Source organism: Callospermophilus lateralis, chromosome 1, assembly GCF_048772815.1.
Source record: "Callospermophilus lateralis isolate mCalLat2 chromosome 1, mCalLat2.hap1, whole genome shotgun sequence".
Taxonomy (NCBI): Eukaryota; Metazoa; Chordata; class Mammalia; order Rodentia; family Sciuridae; genus Callospermophilus; species Callospermophilus lateralis.
Window position 1 is genome coordinate 58,085,397 of NC_135305.1, and position 22,327 is coordinate 58,107,723.

Here is a 22,327-nt window from a genome sequence, read left to right on the forward strand (position 1 = left end):
AGAATGAAATGTACCAAAGCAGCACACATACTCTGTCTAAAAAAGGCACATCACAGCCTTCCTGCCCCTGGGAACACTAGAAAGCATTTCCACAATACGCGGGGGGAGGGCATTTAAAACAGAGAAATCACCAACAAGACCACAAAAATTAGAATAATATGGCACAAGCCTCCCTGTTTACAGCATGAGAACCAAAACAAGGCAAAGCTCTCCTTATTCAACGTCTGCTGGGGACGTTCACCTCAGGTGATTTGAATTTCTTCATCACTCAGCACATCTGTAAATGATGAGGAAAGTGCCTTGAGTGTTAATATTGAGTTACCAATCAATTTTAGCAAGAATTTGCAAACATGGAATCTGCAAATAAAGAAGATAGTAATCCACATGCCATTATACACAAAATGCTTCTGTATCCATGGAATTGATAAATCCACGGATTTATTAAGTCACTTAGTCATAGATAATATAATCATATGGTTGACAGATTAATTAACTCTGTGTGTGTGTGTGTGTGTGTGTGTGTGTAGAGAGAGAGAGAGAGAGAGAGAGAGAGTGAGAGGGGGCAGGGGGGGGAGAGGGGAGGAGAGAGAGGGAGAGAAACTCGGGATTTAACCTAGGGGCACTCTACTTCTGAACTGCATTCCCAGCCCTGTTTATTTTTACTTTATTTTGAGAAAGAATCTAAGTGGCCAAGGCTGGCCTTGAACTTGCCATCCACTTGCCTCGGGCTTCCCAGTTGCTGGGTTTACAGGTGTGCACCACTGCACTGGGTAAATAAACCGTTAATGTTTACCATAAACATGTTTTCATATCCAGTGTTTCATCATGTCAAACATATTGCCTTGCCATCAGACAAGTCATGCTGTAGCAGAATCGGAGAAACTAACACTTGAGTTCCTAATTTCCATGTTTGTAAAGGAAGAGGCAGTGTATCTAGCTGTATCCACCTACAAGATTGCTTTGAGGATTAAATGTGATAATGCGTGTGAAAGCACTTTGTAAATATTTTTCCACTAGGTTTCATACCTTTTTATTAATGAGATAAGTGATAGATGACGAGCTTACTTACCTGTACCCAAATATAGCTATCCACTGCTTTTAGAACCTTCACATTGTTAACAGGGTGGATTTCAACCAGCAAAGTTAAGCACTTTGATCCTACAGAGAAAAGAAGGCTTTTAGAAGTAAATATTAGAATATCATATTATATTTTCCAAAGCAAGTAGGGAGAGGAATTCCTGGTAAATCCTATTACACCACACAAAGCAATTTTCCCACATTATAAAGTCCCTTGAGGTGACATAAACTGTAATTCCATCCCATTTCCACTCTCCAGGGATAATGTGTCACTCCAGGACCCCAAAGAGCAATCACTGTGCCAAAGGACCTGCCTTCTACATTCTTGACACTGTAAGGAGGCTGCATTGTATTATGAGGACCAAAGGATGCTCAAAAAATGCAAATGTCAAAAGGAAGTTTTTGAGCGTTCCTGTAAACAGCAACAGACACCAGGGGGAAAGCATCACATCTGAAATACAAGTGGTTTTTGAAATAGAAGATGATGTCATTTTGAACCCTCACCAGCAATGCATTCCAGTGCCTCACAAACTGGGTTCCAATGGCCTCATCTCTCCGCAAATTATTGTGATTCTAAGATTTGCAACATAGGTACATCTGAGTTTTGAAAATGTAACTGTGTTTCCTATTGCATTATGCCGATCCTTAAAGAAAAGGAATCTTCTTAAAGTTCACTTTTACCCTTTGTCACACCAAAGTATGTTTCAGGGGTAGCTCTGGGTTTGATCCCCAGCATGGAGGCGATGGTGGGGAGTGGGCTCCAAAACAGAGAAAACATCACAAGGCAATATGCTCGAAGCAAGGAACAAGCTTCCATCCATTCCTCGGCCATTTTTAACATAGCTTCACAGGTCCCCTAGGTTTCTAAGTCTAAATAAACACATCTCAGTGTCACTTCAATTCTGCAGCACAATGGCAAACACTGTGTATGAAAGTGTAAAGATATTTCTGATGCACAAACACGTTTATGGCTGACAGCACCTATCAGTAGGACAGGCTGGTTTCCCTCAGGAACAGTGATAATGGCCCATTTAGGGCCTCAGTGTCACATCTGAGCGAATGTCATAAAACACAATGATTAGGAGGAAGTCCGTGGGCACAGGCTGGAAGGGGTTTACCACAGATTTCCAATTTTAGGTCAGAGATCCCCCTCCCCCACTACTAACCCTCAGAAAACAAAGTGTTGCCTTGTATTGAGTGCTTAAGTCTCTAATAAAGATCAGGTGCTCTCACAAGGACTTCATTTTGAATAATGTATAATCTGGGAACAGTACAATAGCCTGAAAATCAATACCAATTTTCAATATTTAAGAAAGTAACATGACAGCACTGATTTTAAAAAGGTAAAGAATGTGAAACAACTTCTGGGATATGGCTTAACAATGAAGGATGGACAGTTCTATTAACATGTCTCTCAAAGACCACTTGAAAAAACAAGAGAGCAATGAGTTATCTAACTGTAGACTAAAAACCAAATGTTTGGGCAGGGGATGGTGGCACATGCCTGTAATCCCAGTGACTCAGGAGGCTGAGGCAGGAGGATCACTAGTTCAAAACCAGCCTCAGCAAAAGCAAAGTGCTAAGCAATTCAGTGAGACCCTGTCTCTAAATAAAATACAAAACAGGGCTGGGGATGTGGCTCAGTGGTTGAGTGCCCCCGAGTTCAATCCTTGATAACCCCCCAAAAAATGTTTAATGAAAAAGAAAAATACTTATAGCTCAGGATAAAAATCCTAGTGACAGGTTTGTACACCAATTCAACAGGGTTGTACTCCACATAATCGGGACAGAGGCAAAGGTGAGCAGGCTTAGAAATCTGCTGGATGATTTAAAAAAATGGCACCAGGAATAATAAAGAAATTGATGTCAAAGCATTTCACAAAAAGAAAAAACAGAATAGAAATGTTCTGTGAAAGGCGAGAGTGGGGTGGAGGCAAATTTCCCCTATCAATATTTTAAATGTGTAACTAAATTATTAAATAGGATAAACAACATTTAACTATTTTATCTCTTGCCATAAAAGGTAATATATTCCAACTTGGGGGAAAAATTGGGGTGGGGGGACTGAACAAACTTTCTCACTGGAAAAATAAACAACTCATATTTGACCTTTTTAGTATGAATTTATACTCAAATAAGATAATCAGCTAAATTTTCTTATCTTCAAGAAAAAAAGTATTTCTAATTTTCTCCTTCTTCAGTGAAGCCCAGACATTTAGTTATATAACTGCTATAATTTTAAGAGCAAACCTTTGCAAACAGGAATTTCCCTCAGTAGCATACCATGTGCTTTCACAGTGAAGCAGGAAGCATTCTGGATTAGAATTCTGGAGACATCATTCCTAATCTTGGCTCTGCCACTAACGTAATATACTTTTCAACATATCACCCAAGTTTTTCTAGGCCATAATACCTTGTTATTAAAATGAAAGACTACAGAAACAGATTATTTCTATAATCACTCTCAGTCATAAAAATCCTATGATTCCATGAAGTGCTAAACTTGTATTAAGAATGTAGAAAAATCAAGTGGGGCATAGAGACGCACACCTGTAATCCCAGCAGCTTGGGAGCTGAGGCAGAAGGACCGTGAGTTCAAAGCCAGCCTCAGCAAAAGCAAGGTGCTAAGCAACTCAGTGAGACCCTGTCTCTAAATAAAATATAAAATAGGTCTGGGGATATAGCTCAGTGGTCAAGTGTTCCCTGAAACCACTCCGCCCCCACAAAAAAAATGTAGAAAAATCAAAATATCAGTGGAGCCTGGGAGGATATCACCAAAGGGGAACTTGCAGCCAGGCAGGATATGGATATCCCAGGAAGAGACACAGCAAGATTAAAGTACAGGGACGGGGATGACATGGGAGGGAAGAAGGTGGCAGAAGAACTTGGTCTGATGCAAGAGATGGTATATCTCAAGAGTTGGTGATAAGGTTGGGAGAGTTGGAGGAGCTCTGGTTAGTGGGGCTCCTGAATTGAACCACACTCTGAAGCTCTTCACTGGCCCTAACACTGAATGGATCTCCAGGAGTCAGTGGAAGTGGGACCCCAACACATGTGATCACCCCAGTTGCTGCTTGCCGGCAGCACTGTGGCAAATGCAACTCCACAGGGGACAGTGTGGAGGACAGCCTGGACCTGGTTTCCCAGTAAAAGCCATTTTCTAAATAAAACACTAATTCTGTGTGGTCACAGCCAAGGAGAGAAGCACTGTTGATAAAAACTGCATTGTAAAACATGTGGATCAAAGAACTCTGAAAAAAATGTTAGTTTGTCTCTTTTGCAATGAAAAACCAAATCTCATTTTAAGTGACTGTTAAGTAACACCTTGTAGCAAACTGTGTGTGTGTGTGTGTGTGTGTGTGTGTGTGTATTTTTTTTTTTTAATCAAACGGCTTACAAGATCATTTATGGAACGGTTAAGTCTTTCCAAAATACCCATCCAAAATACAAAACATTATAACAGACTCTAAAATGCTTTTTGGTTACATCATTTCTGAAATCTTAACAAAATGAAACCTTCCTATGATGAACACTGATGACTTATATCTCCACCCCGAAACTCTCAGCTGAGCTTCTGACTTGTTCAAATTCCTACCTCACTTCTCTACCATGATGTCTGTGAGGCATGTCGAACTGAGTGTGCTTTGGGGGCACCTCAGAACTACTCATTCTAGGAATGGAAATAGAGAACAATTAGCCCCATTTAGTTCATTGATCCTGAGTTGCCCTACTGTGCATCACTTCCAACCACACTTCCTGGCTGTACAAGTATAGGGAATAAAGAGATTTTTCCAAAGGCCCCAGGCAGAAAGTAAGAAATAGGCAGAGCAACTAAGGTAAGGCACTGTCAAATTACACCTGGACAGAGCTGGCTCTCACCTCAGTGGCCAGCATAAAAGGTAAGCTAATTAAAGCTATGAGGTACCCAATGCAATACCTAACAATATTCATTCTAATGTTTTTAAAGATACAAGCAAATAATCTCACTATAGGTGCAAGCTTAAAAGACTGAACAAGCATATCTGCATATAATTTACTATTTTATCAAATACAATTTTAAATTTGATCTGAAAGCACATTTTATAGCATAGTCACTAAAGATTATTGTTCTGTACAACAATTGTGCATAGATGAATGTCAAGTAAAAAATACAGTTGCAGCTGCGTTTAACAGAATAAAGTATGTCTAAGGCTAAAAGGAATGAGGCACAACAAGACCTGGGAGACACAGGAAGCAAATCCAAGGTTGTGTATAGATGCCCAGTCTCACCATCTCAAGAAACCCAAGCAGTGAGGCTTTCCTTTCTGGGACAAAGGGGTTTATTAGCCCAGGAGATCGAGGTCAGATCCTGTTTTTTTCCATACCCTTGTTTTAGGGGTCAGGATACCAATGTCCTAGATCCCATTTTGCTTAAGTTAGTTCAGTTCCATCTCCTCCGAAGTGAGTTTTGCACCTAATTTTAAGAGGAGCAGAGAGTTCTGGGGAACTACCAAAAGGAGGTACAGAAGCAGGTTCTCAGTGTATCAAGGCAAGGGGAGGCAAGGGCAATGAATACAACGAGATGTCAGGGAAAGCTCCTGTCCACCAACACCTGCCCTAAGCTATTATGCTGAGCACTCCAAGTAGGACCCATCCAGACTCAACTCTGGTCTCCTTGCCTCTCAAAGCTGGGAACATGTGTCATGAGAAACCCAGGATTCTTCATAGGCCTCATATGGAAAAACAGGGTATAAAGGGTTTTTCCATCAGATGCTGAGTGGGAACTAAGCTAACAAAGAAGAAATTTAAATGCCAAATAAATAGACCAGATGGAAAGCACCTGGGATCAGAACAGTACGGGATTGATACGTGATCCATTAGACCAAAGGTTGAATGGTGGTAGTCCACACGCTTGCTCCAGCCCACAGGTGGTGGTTATTGCCTGGGCAGGATTTAAAAAAAAAAAAAACTTGAACCAATTTTTACATACCTATATATTACATAAAGGTCCAGACTTCTCTTAAATTGAAAAGCTGACCCTGCTGGACTTACAGCCCCCACGTGACAACAAAAAGTTAAAGCTGAGTAGTGGCTTCCCCTGTGAAGTCTCCCATGGGGGATCCACACCACACCACATCTCTATAGCTCTTGAGATCCCTCCCACCCCCTATAAAAGAGAAGAAATATTTCCCAGTTTCTATGTTAAAATGGAAACAAGACACTATTTTCCTTATTTACTTACCATAGACATTTGCATTGTATCCCCAGCACGATGCCTAGTGTCTCACCCACAGAAATTATTCAATACTGTTGAGTTATGGACAGATGGATGACACAAAATGTTAGATTAAAAAGGTGAGAGTCACATGACTAAAAAAGTACTAAGCAGGCCTTGGCAAATGAGAATTTTTTTTTTATTGTGTATTGGTAGGTTTTTCACAATGTGCTAGGTAACAGTCATTACCCAATCAGGAATTTTTAAAATGGTATTTGGGGCTTCCCCAAACTTTTTTTTTTTTTTGACAGCTTCTGGCCATAGGATTCTAGTGTCATCTCAGCCTCAGTCTTCAGGTGATATTTATCACCTTAATACTTTTGCTGTTTTTGGACCTTTATGCTTACTTGAAAAATAAGTCTAAGACAAAGCTTTTTCTAAAGATGCTTGGCATTTGACTTAGTTCAATAAATCATCTACCAATATATCAAGAAAAGCATAATTTCATTACCTGGTAGTAGCTCATTCCTTCTACCTTCTTCAGCAGATTGAACTAAACTTGCAGCTAATGGAAAAAGGAAAAAAAAAATCCATTAGCAATTGATACATGTAGTATCTTATTAAAGTTTACCATTTTATACCTGAAGTAAATGAGTGTTTAAGTGTTTAAGGCTTTGTTATGGAACATTAAGGTAGAATGCAAAAGGTTCTTTTTTGTAGGTCTATTTGCAGATTCTTAATTTCCAAAATAATTTCCCAAGAACATTTCTTTCCCAGACCTATTGTTGTAGAATAATCAAATATCCTAAAATCCAATACTTTAAAACTTTTAAAAGATGTAGTTAGTTCTTGATATATAGCAACAAAAAAGATTGACTTACCAAGTAAAGTTTTCTCCCTGTTGACAGAGCAACTGACAACTTGCAAGTCTTTCTCAAAGGTATATAGATGCTATTAAAACAAAAGTTTCCCTTTTTAATTTGAAGTTTTATATCAAATAACAATGGTACAAAAAAAATCCCACTGGGCTTTGTATCAAGTATTATGGTGAAATATTTCATTAAAGAATACTCAATGAACTAGTTTATCCATGCTGAGATATTGTGCATTATTTTAAAGATAAGTTTGCAATTGTAGGCCATATTTGGCACTGAAACTTAGCCATGAGATAACCAAACACAGTGGGTAAGCACACAGACTTTGGAGTCAAACTAGTCCCATGTTCAAATTGTAACTGTCACTTGGAAGCTGTGTGACTTTGGACAAATTATTCAATCTATCCCCCCATCAATAACATAGAAATCACAGTACCTATCTCATATGATTGTTAGGAGGATCAAGAGAAAGAACAAATGAAGTCTTTAGTATAATGTGTGCCACACATAATAAGTACTCAAATGTTGGTATGATAATTATTGAATAAAGTTTTTTAATCAAATACCCAACTGACCATGATATCATTAGTTATGTCTCAGGGACTGGCACAAGCGTATCTTATATTTAGAGAATTAGCAAATAAGTTGTCTATAATCTTTTTTCTTATTGCTGTTTGAATTGTTCAAAATATCAGAAGACTCCATTTCCTGAAGTATTAGAGGAAATGAAAACAGTCACACAGGAGGAGGGTGTGATGTGCAGATTGAGGAACTGGAGACAACTGCAGTTCATTAAGCAAACTCCTTTCAAGTTTACCCAGAAGATAAGGGAACAATGAAGAGTCTCAGACCTCAGGAGAGAACAGGCTCAGGGAAGCAGTGAATGGCAGAAGTAGTTAGAAGGTAATTAGTACTTGCAGGCTGAACACACTAGACTGGGTGGCCAAAAGTGGTGAAAAATACTGGGGAAGTCAGGAAACAGGAAAGGTGAACTGACTGAATACAAAAGCACTGAATTCCTGGAATACATTTTGGTTTTCTTTAACTCTTGCTCCAAGGGATTCTAATGTATAAGAAAAGAAGGATCATGTAGATATTTAGCTTTTAATGATTTATTCTTTTTTAAATTTTTTAAAAAATTTTCTAATTTTAATTTTTTTTTTTTTGAGAGAGAGAGAGAGAGAGAAAATTTTAATATTTATTTATTTAGTTAGTTTTCAGTGGACACAACATCTCTGTTTGTATGTAGTGCTGATGATCGAACCCCGGCCGCACACACGAGTGCACTACCGCTTGAGCCACATCCCCAGCCCAATGTTTTATTCTTTTAACTATAAAACAACACATGAACACATTCTCAGTATTTAAAAGATGAAAATACTACAAAGTCAGTCAAATCTTCCATTTAGTAGTCGATCCCAACTCCCATTCAAAAGGGAGCATGTTTATAATTTGCTCTGTAGACTTCCAGATCTTTTAAAATAATTTTAATGTAGTATCCCTCACAGTTCATAGCTTTAAGTTTTTTAAAACGTAAATGGAAGGTATTATCCTTACAACTTGCTTTTTTCGTATAACAATATGTTTTGGAGAGACTCCTGTGACAGTATACATTTATAGACTTCTTAACCCTTTAATGGTCATATTGCTGTCCCAAAAACTTACTGATGGCCCCTTAGTTTACTGCCAGCTTTAAGGTATAATGACCCAATGTACTTTTATATATATCTTTGTAAGCACATACAAGTCTTTCTGAAGAATCATACCTCAAAGTAGAATTTGTAGGTCAAAATGTATGCAAGAATTGAATTCTTCCATTATGAGCATCAAAAACTCTCCCCTAACCTAGCTTATGCAAAAAGGCAACTACATAGTGGCTCATGGAATTGAATAATGTAGGGCATATGGCTTCAGCATTAGCTTGATCTAAAGCTGGAAACAATCATTCTTTCTGTTATCTGGGTTAAATACAATTTTAGCATCCATGCAATGATATTCTATGTTCTATTCCTCAGAGCCACAGTGGTCCCAACCTCATTCATCCCTCACCACACCCAATGGAAGGGTCCACGTCCAAATTCCCAAAGTCTATTATACAGTTATAGTCAACCAGCTTATGTCATATTCACTCCTGTATGCACTAAAAAGGTAGGTCTGCCTAAAACAGAGAGGAAGTAGAAGGTACAGAGGGTGAGGAAGAAAGGTTTGGGAATCTGCCTACATATGTATAACTTATTGTTTTCCATTTGGCATGGCAAAGAGAGAGATCATTCAATCAAAACTTGAGAGATCAAGACCAAGGTAGAGTAGACACACTTTCCTCTATTTTTCCCACTGTAGGGATAAAAATACTGGACATTGAGGCGCACCTGCGAACCACCGGCAGGTCAGGCCCAGCAACCTGCGGAGGGGCACAGCTGCCCCACGCGCCTGCAAGGTAGGCAGAACCGTGACCACCGACAGAACAGGCCCAGCGGCCCACCAGACACATCGCCCCGGTTGGGGGAGGGGCAGAGCCGCCGCGAGCCTACAAGGTAGGCAGACCTGTGACCCACCAGCAGATCAGGCCCAGCAACCCGCGGAGCAGCAGAGCCACCCCCTGCACCTACAAGGTAGGCGGACCTGCCACCCACTGGCAGGTCAGGCCCAGCAACCCTCGGAGGGGCACAGCTGCTCCACGCGCGTGCAAGATAGGCAGAACCGTGACCACCGACAAAACAGGCCCAGTGGCCCGCCAGACACATCGCCCCGGTTGGGGGAGGGGCAGAGCCGCCGGGCGCCTGCAAGGTAGGCGGACCCGCGACCCACCAGCAGAACAGGCACAGCAATCCACAGAGCGGCAGAGCCACCCCCCTGCGCCTGCAAGGTAGGCGGACCTGCGACCCACCAGCGGGTCAGGCCCAGAAACCTGCGGAGGGGCACAGCTGCCCCACGCGCCTGCAAGGTAGGCGGAACCGTGACCACTGACAGAACAGGCCCAGCAGCCTGCAGAGGGTCTGAGCCGGCCGCGCCTGCAAGGTAGGCGGACCTGCGACCACCGAAAGAACAGGCCCACCGAAAGTACAGGCCCAGCGGCCTGCCGGGGTGGTAGGCACATTGCCCCAATTGGAGGAGGGGCAGAACCACCGCCAAAGCCTGCGAGGGAGACTTTGCAACTATACAAGAGCAATATAAATATATAGGGGGAAAAATCAATAACACAACAGTTTCACCAAGCAGAAAGAAACGCGATCAGTATGAAAAGACAAGGAAAGAAAGGACCACAAGCAATGCAGGTCAACTCAACTTTAGAAGAGGTAATATCTGCAGCAGATGGAATGTCAGATAAAGAATTCAGGATATACATGCTTCAGATGATCTGGAGTCTCAAGGAAGACATTAGACAGCAAAATCAGACAATGAAAGACCACTTCGACCACTTAGACAATGAATTTCATAAACAAATCCAAGAAGCAAAAGATCAATAATACAGGGAGATAGAGGTTATAAAAAACAAACAAACAGAAATCCTAGAAATGCAGGAAGCAATAAACCAACTTAAAAACTCAATTGAGAATACTACCAGCAGAGTAGAACACTTAGAAGATAGAACATCAGACAATGAAGACAAAGTATTTCAACTGGAGAAGAACATAGACAGCTTAGCAAAACTGTTAAGAAACCATGAGAGAACATTCAAGAAATATGGGATAACATAAAGAGACCAAACTTAAGAGTCATTGGGATACAGGAATGTATAGAGGTCCAAACCAAAGGAATGAGCAATCTATTCAATGAAATAATACGAGAAAACTTCCCAGACTTGAAGAATGAGACAGAATCCCAAAACCTAGAAGCCTACAGGACGCCGAATGTGCAAAATCATAAGAGATCCACACCTAGACACATTATAATGAAGATGCCCAACATACAGAATAAGGAGAGAATTTTAAAAGCTACAAGAGAAAGGAAGCAGATTACATTTAGGGGTAAACCAATCAGGATAACAGCTGATCTTTCAACACAGACTCTGAAAGCTAGAAGATCCTGGAATAACATATTTCAAACACTGAAAGAAAATGGGTTCCAACCAAGAATTGTGTATCCAGTGAAATTAAGCTTCAGGATGGAAGATGAAATTAAAACCTTCCACGATAAACAAAAGTTAAAAGAATTTGCAGCTAGAAAACCATCTCTTCAAAACATCCTCGGCAAAATATTACAGGAAGAGGAAATGGAAAATATCAATGAAAACCAACAGCAGGAGGTAGTACAGTAAAGGAAGGGGGGGAAATAATCAAAGAGGAAAACAAACCATGTTTAGTAACATAAATAAACAAATATGGCTGGAAGAACAACCCATATCTCAATAATAACCCTAAATGTTAATGGCTTAAACTCACCAATTAAGAGACACAGGCTAGTAGAATGGATCACAAAACAAGACCCAACAATATGCTGCCTTCAGGAGACGCATTTGATAGGAAAAGAGATACATACACTGAAGGTGAAAGGTTGGGAAAAATCATATCACTCATATGGTCTTCGGAAACAAGCAGGAGTGTCCATACTCATATCAAATAAAATACATTTCAAGCCAAAGTTAATCAAAAGGGATAAAGAGGGACACTACATACTGCTCAAGGGAACCATACACCAACAAGACATAACAATCATAAATATATATGCCCCAAACAATGGTGCAGCTATGTTCATCAAAAAACTCTTCTCAAGTTCAAGAGTCTAATAGACCACCATACAATAATCATGGTAGACTTCAACACACCTCTCTCACCACTGGACAGATCTTCCAAACAAAAGTTGAATCAGGAAACTATAGAACTCAATAACATAATTAATAACCTGGACTTTATTGACATACATAGAATATACCACCCAAGATCAAGCAGTTACACTTTTTTCTCAGCAGCACATGGATCCTTCTCAAAAATAGATCATATATTATGTCACAGGGCAACTCTTAGACAATATAAAGGAGTAGAGATAATACCATGCATCTTATCTGATCATAATGGAATGAAACTGAAAATCAACGATAAAAGAAGTAAGGAAAAATCATGCATCACTTGGAGAATGAACAATAGGTTACTGAATGATCAATGGGTTATAGAAAACATCAAGGAGGAAATTAAAAAATTCTTAGAGATAAATGAAAACACAGACACAACATATCGGAATCTATGGGACACATTGAAAGCAGTTCTAAGAGGAAAATTTATTGCTTGGAGTTCATTCCTTAAAAAAAGAAAAAACCAACAAATAAATGATCTAATACTTCATCTCAAAATCCTAGAAAAAGAAGAGCAAAACAACAGCAAAAGAAGTAGAAGGCAAGAAATAATTAAAATCAGAGCTGAAATTAATGAAATCGAAACAAAAAAACCAATTGAAAAAATTGACAAAACTAAAAGTTGGTTCTTTGAAAAAATAAATAAAATCGACAGACCCTTAGCCACGCTAACGAAGAGAAGAAAAGAGAGAACTCAAATTACTAGCATATGGGATGAAAAAGGCAATATCACAACAGACACTTCAGAAATACAGAAGATTATCAGAAATTATTTTGAATCCTTATACTCCAATAAAATAGAAGATAATGAAGTCATCGATAAATTTCTTAAGTCATATGATCTGCCCAGATTGAGTCAGGAGGATATTGACAACCTAAACAGACCAATATCAATTGAGGAAATAGAAGAAACCATCAAAAGACTACCAACTAAGAAAAGCCCAGGACCGGATGGGTATACAGCAGAGTTTTACAAAACCTTTAAAGAGGAACTAATACCAATACTTTTCAAGCTATTTCAGGAAATAGAAAAAGAGGGAGAACTTCCAAATTCATTCTATGAGGCCAACATCACCCTGATTCCTAAACCAGACAAAGACACTTCAAAGAAAGAAAACTACAGACCAATATCTCTAATGAACCTAGATGCAAAAATCCTCAATAAACTTCTGGCGAACCGGATACAAAAACATATCAAAAAAATTGTGCACCATGATCAGGTAGGATTTATCCCTGAGATGCAAGGTTGGTTCAATATACGGAAATCAATAAATGTTATTCACCACATCAATAGGCTTAAAAATAAGAACCATATGATCATCTCGATAGATGCGGAAAAAGCATTTGACAAAGTACAGCATCCCTTTATGTTCAAAACTCTAGAAAAACTAGGGATAACAGGAACATACCTCAATATTGTAAAAGCAATCTATGCTAAGCCTCAGGCTAGCATCATTCTGAATGGAGAAAAACTGAAGGCATTCCCTCTAAAATCTGGAACAAGACAGGGATGCCCTCTCTCACCACTTCTGTTCAACATAGTTCTCGAATCACTGGCCAGAGCAATTAGACAGACAAAAGTAATTAAAGGCATAAAAATAGGAAAAGAAAACTCAAATTATCACTATTTGCAGATGACATGATTCTATACCTAACAGACCCAAAAGGGTCTACAAAGAAACTATTAGAGCTAATAAATGAATTCAGCAAAGTGGCAGGATATAAAATCAACATGCATAAATCAAAGGCATTCCTGTATATCAGCGACAAATCCTCTGAAATGGAAATGAGGACAACCACTCCATTCACAATATCCTCAAAAAAAATAAAATACTTGGGAATCAACCTAACAAAAGAGGTGAAAGACTTATACAATGAAAACTACAGAACCCTAAAGAGAGAAATAAAAGAAGATCTTAGAAGATGGAAAAATATACCCTGTTCATGGATAGGTAGAACTAACATCATCAAAATGGCGATATTACCAAAAGTTCTCTATAGGTTTAATGCAATGCCAATCAAAATCCCAACAGCATTTCATGTAGAAATAGAGGAAGCAATCATGAAATTCATATGGAAAAATAAAAGACCCAGAATAGCAAAAACAATGCTAAGCAGGAAGTGTGAATCAGGCGGTATAGCGATACCAGACTTCAAACTATACTACAGAGCAATAGTAATAGGAGCAGACAGAAACACACACCCATTATCTCCAGCCAAAGAAACCAGAAAGGGGGAACCTTGCCTGGCAGAAAAGTTCTAGACTATACCAAATACCACGGGGGAAATGCAATCCTGCTCCTACTTCTACCAGCAAAGGCTGAGTGGGGAGACCAAATTCCCACCTTTACCCAGCTGCAACAAGGCACCACTCTCACCACTGCCATATTTCTATCAGAAAAGATCAAATGGGAAATAAAGACTGGGACTGGGGGTATAGCTCAGATGATAGAGTGCTCGCCTGTCTTTCATGCACAAGGTCCTGGGTTCAATCCCCAGCACCAAAAAAAAAAAAAGAAGCAGAAGAAGAAAAAGAAGAAGGAAATAAAGACTTTTATCCCCACCTGATAGAAGTGAGCCTCCAAGACCTTCATGACCAAGAGTGTCATGTGGGAATTCTGTACTTCTTCCCAGACCCAGCACTAAGAAAGTGCACTTTCCCCTTCTTCATTGAGTGGTGTCAGAAGTGGCTGAATGGCAAGTCAAAACTTCTACTACCACCCAGTGACAATGAGGCCTCCACCTACCTACCTATCACTCCCTGATCTCCTGCTGTGATATCAGTAGAGGCCTAGAAGGCAGCCTGAAATCCTGCCTCTGTCTAGAAACACCTCTCAACTGGGTGTCAAAGGAGGCCAAGTGAGGAATCTGGACTTCCACCCCTACCTAGCCGCAGTGAGGTTATAACCCTCATTCTTCAACAAGAACACCTTCAGAGGAGATACAGAAAATTTCAATAAGATCTGGATTCTCATACATAATACTTAAAATAGCTGAGACACAATGGAAAACCATGCACAATGCCAAGAACAAGGAAGTTTTTTTTCTCATTCAATTTGAAAATAAGAATAAGCATCAAGATGATGGAGGTACTGGAATTCTCTAACAAAAATTTTAAAGCAGAAATCATTAAAATGCCATAATATCTCAGTAGATACATATAACATACTAGCAGAGAGGACAGGAGAACTGGTGAACTTAAAAAATATAACAACACAAATCACCTAATCTTAACAACAGACAGAACTATGGAAAAAAAGGAACAGAACCTCAGATCTGTGAGACTAAAAAGACTAAAAACAAACAAACAAACAAAAAAAGGCCTAACAATCATGCAATTAGAGTCCATAAAAGAGAAAAAAGGTGGGAATTTTTAAAGTATTTGAAGAAATAATGACTGGTCATACTACAGTGATAAAGCCACATCAATGTTTATAGCAGCTCAATTCACAATAGCTAAGCTATGGATCCAACCTAGGTGTCCTTCAATAAATGGATAGAGAAAATGTATGCATACGCAATGAATTATTACTCAGCCATGAAAAGAATGACTTTGCTGGTAAATGGATGAATATGGAGACTATCATGCTAAGTGAAATAAGCCAATCCCAAAAAAACAAAAGCTAAACATTCTGATATGTAGATGCTAACACATAATTAGTGGGGGAGGGAAGAACAGAAGTTCATTGGAATGAAGGGGAATGAAGGGAGGTGGGGGAATGGGAATAGGAAAGACACAGAAATTATCAGATATAACTTTCCTATGTTCATATATGAATACACCACCAGTGAAACTCTACATCATGTACAAGCAAAAGAATGGGATCCCAATTAAAACAAGTTATACTCTATGTATATATGTCAAAATACACTGTCATATATTTAAAACAAACAGATAAAAAAAAGTTAAAAGAAAGAAATAAGAAATAATGGCTGGTGACTGAAAACATGCCCAGTTGAGCAAAAGACAGCAGATTCAAGAAGCAAATCCCAAACAGGAACAATCCAAACAAATACAGAGACATGCAAATCAATCTTCAGAAAATAAAAGGACAAAGAAAAATATTTTTGAAGCAATTAGAAAACAAAAATGACAACTTGAGTATAAGAGAAAATCAATTTGAAAGTCAACAGATTTCTCAAGAGAAACTATGGAGGGCAGAAGGAAATGACACATTTTTCAAGAACTGAAGGAAAAGAATTGTCATGCTGTATTCTATTATTGGAAAAATCATCTTTTAGGAATCAAAACACACATTCTCAAAAGAAGGAAAATTGTGAGAATCTGTCATTGTCATACCCACCCTATGATAATAGCTAAACAAGTTCTTGAAAGAGAAAGGAAATTATTTTTGAAAGGAATCCTAGAACACTGGGAAAGAAGAATAAGAAGTGCAAAAATATGGGTAAAACATAACTGACTTTCATTCCCTTGTGTTTTCTAAATTATGGTTGACAATAATGGCAAAAAGTATATCATCTGATGTAGATCTTTAAAAATGTAGAAAAGGAATGAAGACAACTTTAAATGTAGGACACTGAATGAACTTAATAGGAGATAAGGTAAAATGTCACATTTCATTCAAACTGGTAAAAAGTCAACAGCTGCAGATATTCATGGTATTGAGCAGTTCTGTATCTTGATTGCAGAGGCAATTTCAGGAATCTACACATAAATCTACACATAAAATGACATAAAACTTGCTGGGCGCAGTGGTGCACACCTGTAATCCCAGCAGCTCAGGAGGCTGAGGCAGAAGGACTGTGGGTTCAAAGCCAGCCTCAGCAACTTAGTGAGGCACTAAGCAACTCAGTGAGACCCTGTATCTAAATAAAATACAAAATAGGACTGGGGATGTGGCTCAGTGGTTGAGTGCCCCTGAGTTCCATTCCCAGTAAACTCCCGCCCAAAAAAATCCAAATGGCATAAAACTATATATGTACATTCTACCAATGTCAATTTCCTATTAACATTAATTCATATTAATATTTAATGTTATACCTAACTTCACAAGATCCAATAATTGGAGAAAACTGGGTGAATTGTATGTGAGACATAGTTTGGGGGCGGGAATAAAAGAAAAAAATGCTTTAAGATTCAGACACCAAGATCTAGCACCACAAAAAAAGCACCATCTTTCTCTTGGCAGCACATTTCCAAGGCAAAACACAGTACTTAAAATTTTAAAGCCCAGTTAGGCTTGGCATCCAAATTCATTCTCTCAATAAAACCAAAGGGCCAATAAAGAATATATGGGTTGATAGACTTTTGAGTGTATAGAAGGGATGGGGAAAGAGCTGTGCTGTTTTAACGTGGCTCCCAAAGTTCATGTTTAAGGAAACTTAACCCCACTGCAATGTGTTGGGAGGTGAGACCTAATAAAGGATCATTAGGCTTTGCCCTTTGCAAAGGATTAGTTTTGTCATCTCCAGAGAGGAGTTATCCATCACTGAGTGGGTCTGTGATAAGAGTAAGCTCAGTCCCCTTTTGCCCTCTCACTATCACCCTTCCACCTTCTGTCATCAAATGATGTAGCAAGAAGACCCTTACAAGATGTGGGTACTCAATCTTGGACTTCCCAGCTCCAGAAATGTAAGAACGAAACCTCTGTTCTTTATAACTTACCAAATCCCGTTCTGTTACAGCAGCAGAAAATGGACTAAGATAGCAATTATGGTATAGGAGTAAGACTTGCCTATTTATAAAAGCTAGATAAATGTCCCATGAATTTATTCTTTAACTGATTTATTTTCTGAAATCATCTTCATATTTTGAAATCCAATGAAGTGCTGTCACTGGAAAACGTTTGAAAATCAGCCACTGTGGAGGGAACCTATCACTGTCAATTCAGTAAAATATCCTTCACTGAATTACTATGGCTTATAAGGCAGTAAGCTGAATGCAGTGCAGATGAAACACATTGGTATGCAAAATGCTCCTCACTTTTTTGGCGCTCACAGCCTTAGCAGAGAGAAATATGTCCACAATAGATAGATAGTAATACCCACCACTATAGAAGACTATGATGTCTTCTCTCAAGCCATCTTCTTAGAATTCGCACCACATAGAAATTAAGCTAAGAATTACACTAACATGTGAGATTTTTAAAATTTGCTTCTATCCCAAGACTGTATATTGTAACAAGATTCTTCTTGGTCAATACTGAGACTCCAGAAGCTCAGAGAAGAAACACTGAATGTATATTTGTTGGGTCAGTGAATAAACGAATGAGTAAGTGAAATGTGTGTGAATAAAACAGGTGGAGGAAGGAGAAAGACCAGAGAATTAACAAAGCAAAATATTGGTAGCCTAAAGAGTAAGGTGACTGGGAGAAATTTGAAAGTGACCACCCAGAAATTTAACTTCAAGGATGTCTAACATCCTTAATTAATTAAACCCTAAATTGCTTTTATATAGGCCCCAAACAACTCCCCCATCGCGCACGCGCATGCGCGCGCGCACACACACACACACACACACACACAATTAGACAAAGCTTATCCTACATCAACCAAGGCATTATGTGAGTACTTTAGAAAAAAATTAAGGAAAAAGGTAATGAAGGCTTTGCCAAGTTCCAAACCCTGAATTGTTGAAAAGGAGCAAGAAGCAAGACAAGGCATGGTTGAGCACAAGCAGAACTCAGAGCCAGAGGTCATTATGAAATGACCTGGAGCACACAAGTCCTGGAAGGGCACTGGATTTCCTAATTCCTTATAGGATGTTGGAAAGCTGGTTTAGGCCAATTTTACTTAAATTCAAAGGACTAAGACTTCATATAACATTTGATTCAGGAGGAGTCATTTTTTTTTTTTAAGATATGGGGCCAAAGCCAGCCACATTGACACACTCCTGTAATTCCAATGACTCAGAAGCCTGTGGATCACAAGTTCAAGGCCAGCTTCAGCAATTTAGTCAGACTGTCTAGAGATATAGCTCCATCCACAGTACAAAAACAAACAACAAAAAGATAATGGGGCCAAGAAGTAGTTTCTAAAAAATGAGCAGACAAGGCAGGCAAAGAAAAATTTTATAAAATGAAGTGGGAATTTTTATCTAGAAAACAAACAGTGGAGGCAAAGAAAACTCTAAAAGCAGTAAACAATAAGTAAGCTATGATTTATCTGATGTTTACCTGATTTTTTCTGGTTTGGCAATCATATAATCCAAAGACAATATTTCTCTCATCATCCTAAAAAAAAGAAAAATAACCAGATGTTTATTAAATGTCATAGTTTAGGAAGTTAGGCTAAAGCTAACACTAGTTTTAAAACAAACCTGCAATAATTCAGTCTCAGCAATTAAAACCTCTAAGGAGGATTTTTTTTTCCAAGAGTGCAGAATAGAGAAGGTCACTTTCCTGGCTGCTCCGTGGCACGAAACCAAGAAGGCGTAGATAGGCAGCTTCTCAGCAAGGCAGCTTCTCAGCAAGGTGAGTGAACAAAGGTGGGGTGGGGGGGGACTTTACTGGAATTTAAAACTGGACATTCAAATTAGACTAGGAATTCAGGAGGGTGGATATACTAAAACGAGGAAGAAATCCCTAGCAGTACAGCTGCTTCTGGGCTGGAAACACCAGCCAGAATAAGGATAGAATTTTAAAGGCTGCCAGAGAACAAAAGGTAACATTTAGAGGGAAACCAATCTGAATCTCAGCTGACCTCTCAACCCAGACCCTCAAAGCTAGGAGATTTTGGAATAACATATATCAAGCTCTAAAAGAAAAATTGATGCCAGCCAAGAATACCATACCCAGCCAGGTGTGGTGGTGTATGCCTCTCATCCCCAGCTCAGGAGGCTGAGGCAGGAGGATCATGAGTTCAAAGCCAGCCTCAGCAAAAGCAAGGTACTAAGCAACTCAGGAAGACCCTGTCTCTAAATAAAATACAAAATAGTGCTGGGGATGTGGCTCAGTGGTCAAGTGCCTGTGGGTTTAATTCCTGCTACCTCCCCCCTGCCAAAAAAAATACTATACCCAACAAAATTAAGCTTCAGAATCAACAATGAAATAAAAAACTTCCATGATAAACAAAAGTTAAAAAATAAAAGTGAAAAAAGCAAGGCTGGGGTTGTGGCTCAGTGGTAGAGTGCTTGCCTAGCATGTGTAAGGCACTGGGTTGGATTCTCAACACTATATAAAAATAAATAAAGGACCACCAACAACTAATAAAATATTTTTTTTAAAAACTGAAAACCAGCAAAGGAAGGAACTTACACTAAAATAAGAGCAAATCAATGGAGAAAGCAATTCAAATTAAAAATCAGAAATAAATCAAAATGACAGGGAATAATCATATCTTAATAACAGACTATAAATGGCCTGAACTCATCATGAAATGAAATAGACTGGAAGATTGGATTAAAAAGCAAGGCCCAACAATATGTTATTTCCAAGAGACACCTTATAAGCCAAGATATCCACAGACTGAAGGTAAAAGGATGGGAAAAAACATATTTACATGGATCATGTAAACAAGCAGGGGTTTCTAGCCTCATATCAGATAAAGTGGACTTCACATCAAAGTTAATCAGAAGGGACAAAGAAGGACATTTCATACTGCTTAAGGGAATTATACATCAAAAATACATAACAGTCACAAATATTTATGCCCCAAACAATGGAGCATCTGTATATATCAAACAAACCCTTCTCAATTTCAAGAATCAAATAGACCACAACATAATGATGCTGGGTGACTTTAATACACCTCTCTCACTACTGGATAGATCCTTCAAACAAAAACTAAATAAAGAAGCTATAGAACTAAAAACATACAATTTATAATTTATACTTAACAGACATAAATATTTCATCCATCAATGACAAAATACATTTTTTTCTCAGCAGCACTTGGATCCTTCTCTAAAAATAGACCATATCTTAGGCCACAAAACAACTCTCAGTAAATATAAAAATAGAGATAATACCTTGCATTTTATCAGAACATAATGGAATGAAATTTAAAATCAATGATAAAATAAAAAATGGAAGCTACTCTAACACCTGGATACTAAATAACATGCTACTGAATGACCAATGGATAGCAGAAGAAATCAGGGATGAAATTAAAAAAGTACTTAGAGGTAAATGAGAATAGCAATACAACATATCAAAATCTCTGGAATACTATGGAGACAGTGCTAAGAGAAAAGTTCATTGCATTGATCTCATTCATTAAAAGAATAGAAAAGTCAACATCACTATAGTGATGGGGCCACATTCATAGCAGCTGGAGGCTATCATGCTAAATGAAATAAGCTAATCCACAAATACCAAAGGCATCTGACATGCAGATGCTGACTCACAATAGGTTGAGGGGCAGGAGAGGTTTAACCAGATTGGACAGGGGAGAATGGGGAAAATGAAGGGAAGGGAGGAGGGATTGGAATGGGAAAGACAGTAGAATGAATTAGACATAACTTTCCTATGTTCATATATGAATACACAACCAATGTAACCTCACATCATGTACAACCACAATAATGGGAAATTATACCCCATGTATGTAAGATACGTCAAAATACATTCTACTGTAATTTTTTTAAAAACTAAAGGAAGCTTGCTGTGCAGATCAGAAAGGGGCCAGGCCTGATTCAGCTGGCCATTTGGGCTCGAAGAGTTCAGAGCTCTTTATAGGACTGAGCATGGAGAAAGAGTCAATCATTTTGTATTTCCAGTAGTCTCTTAAAGAGAATATTAGTGATGACTGGGCATGATGTCACATGTCTAAAATCCCTGATACTCAGCTGAGACAGAAGGATGGCAAGTTGAAGGCCATCCTGGGAAACTCAGCAAGATCCCGACTCAAAAAATGAAAAGGGTTGGGGATATAGCTTAGTGGTAGAGCACTCCTGGGATCAACCCCCAAAATCACCAAAAAAAAAAAAAAGAGAGAATCTATATAATAGATAATGGGATTGGCTTGAATAAATCCATGATATTCTTATGAATACAGGTTTTTGAATCATACAGTTTTTAAATACACTATCCTTAGATACAACTTAATATTTTTAAACAAAAGAAAGTAAAATGATATAATTTTCAAAGCAAACTATGAGAATTTTTCTTCCATGTGTCCCTAGTAAAGTTATCAGTAAAATTAAATTTTCCTCAGAACACTTAACATTGGAAACACATTGTCAAATAATGCCTCACAAGTCCTAGAATACCTAGTTCTAAATAGACAAAAATCAAATTTAATATATCTTCAAAGACAAAAAATTAACAGTTGTCAAGTTTAAACATCTTGACATTTCCCTCTAGAAAGTGAAATTGTTTATTTACTCAAATTTTTTGAGCTTCAAATATGCACATTTTATCTTATTTTAAAAAGAAACATCTCTTAAGACTTCAAATCACTCTATTCAATATCACACACAAAAACAAGGGC

General features: G+C 38.5%; 1 protein-coding gene across 5 annotated transcripts in view; it reads right to left on the reverse strand.

Moving 5' to 3' along the window:
• The window catches only part of Gsap (gamma-secretase activating protein), a 96,748-nt gene that overhangs the window by 63,978 nt on the left and 10,443 nt on the right, over positions 1-22,327 (reverse strand). For all 5 annotated transcript variants that reach the window (XR_013088812.1, XR_013154494.1, XM_076834975.1 and 2 more), the window contains exons 3-6: positions 19,072-19,128; positions 7,153-7,222; positions 6,783-6,836; positions 1,070-1,158 (exon numbers count right to left, since the gene is read on the reverse strand). Coding sequence is in view for 3 of the 5 variants with exons in the window: in XM_076834975.1 (XP_076691090.1) it covers positions 1,070-1,158; positions 6,783-6,836; positions 7,153-7,222; positions 19,072-19,128 (270 nt within the window). In the remaining 2 variants the exon portion in view is untranslated. The remainder of the gene's footprint in view (positions 1-1,069; positions 1,159-6,782; positions 6,837-7,152; positions 7,223-19,071; positions 19,129-22,327) is intronic.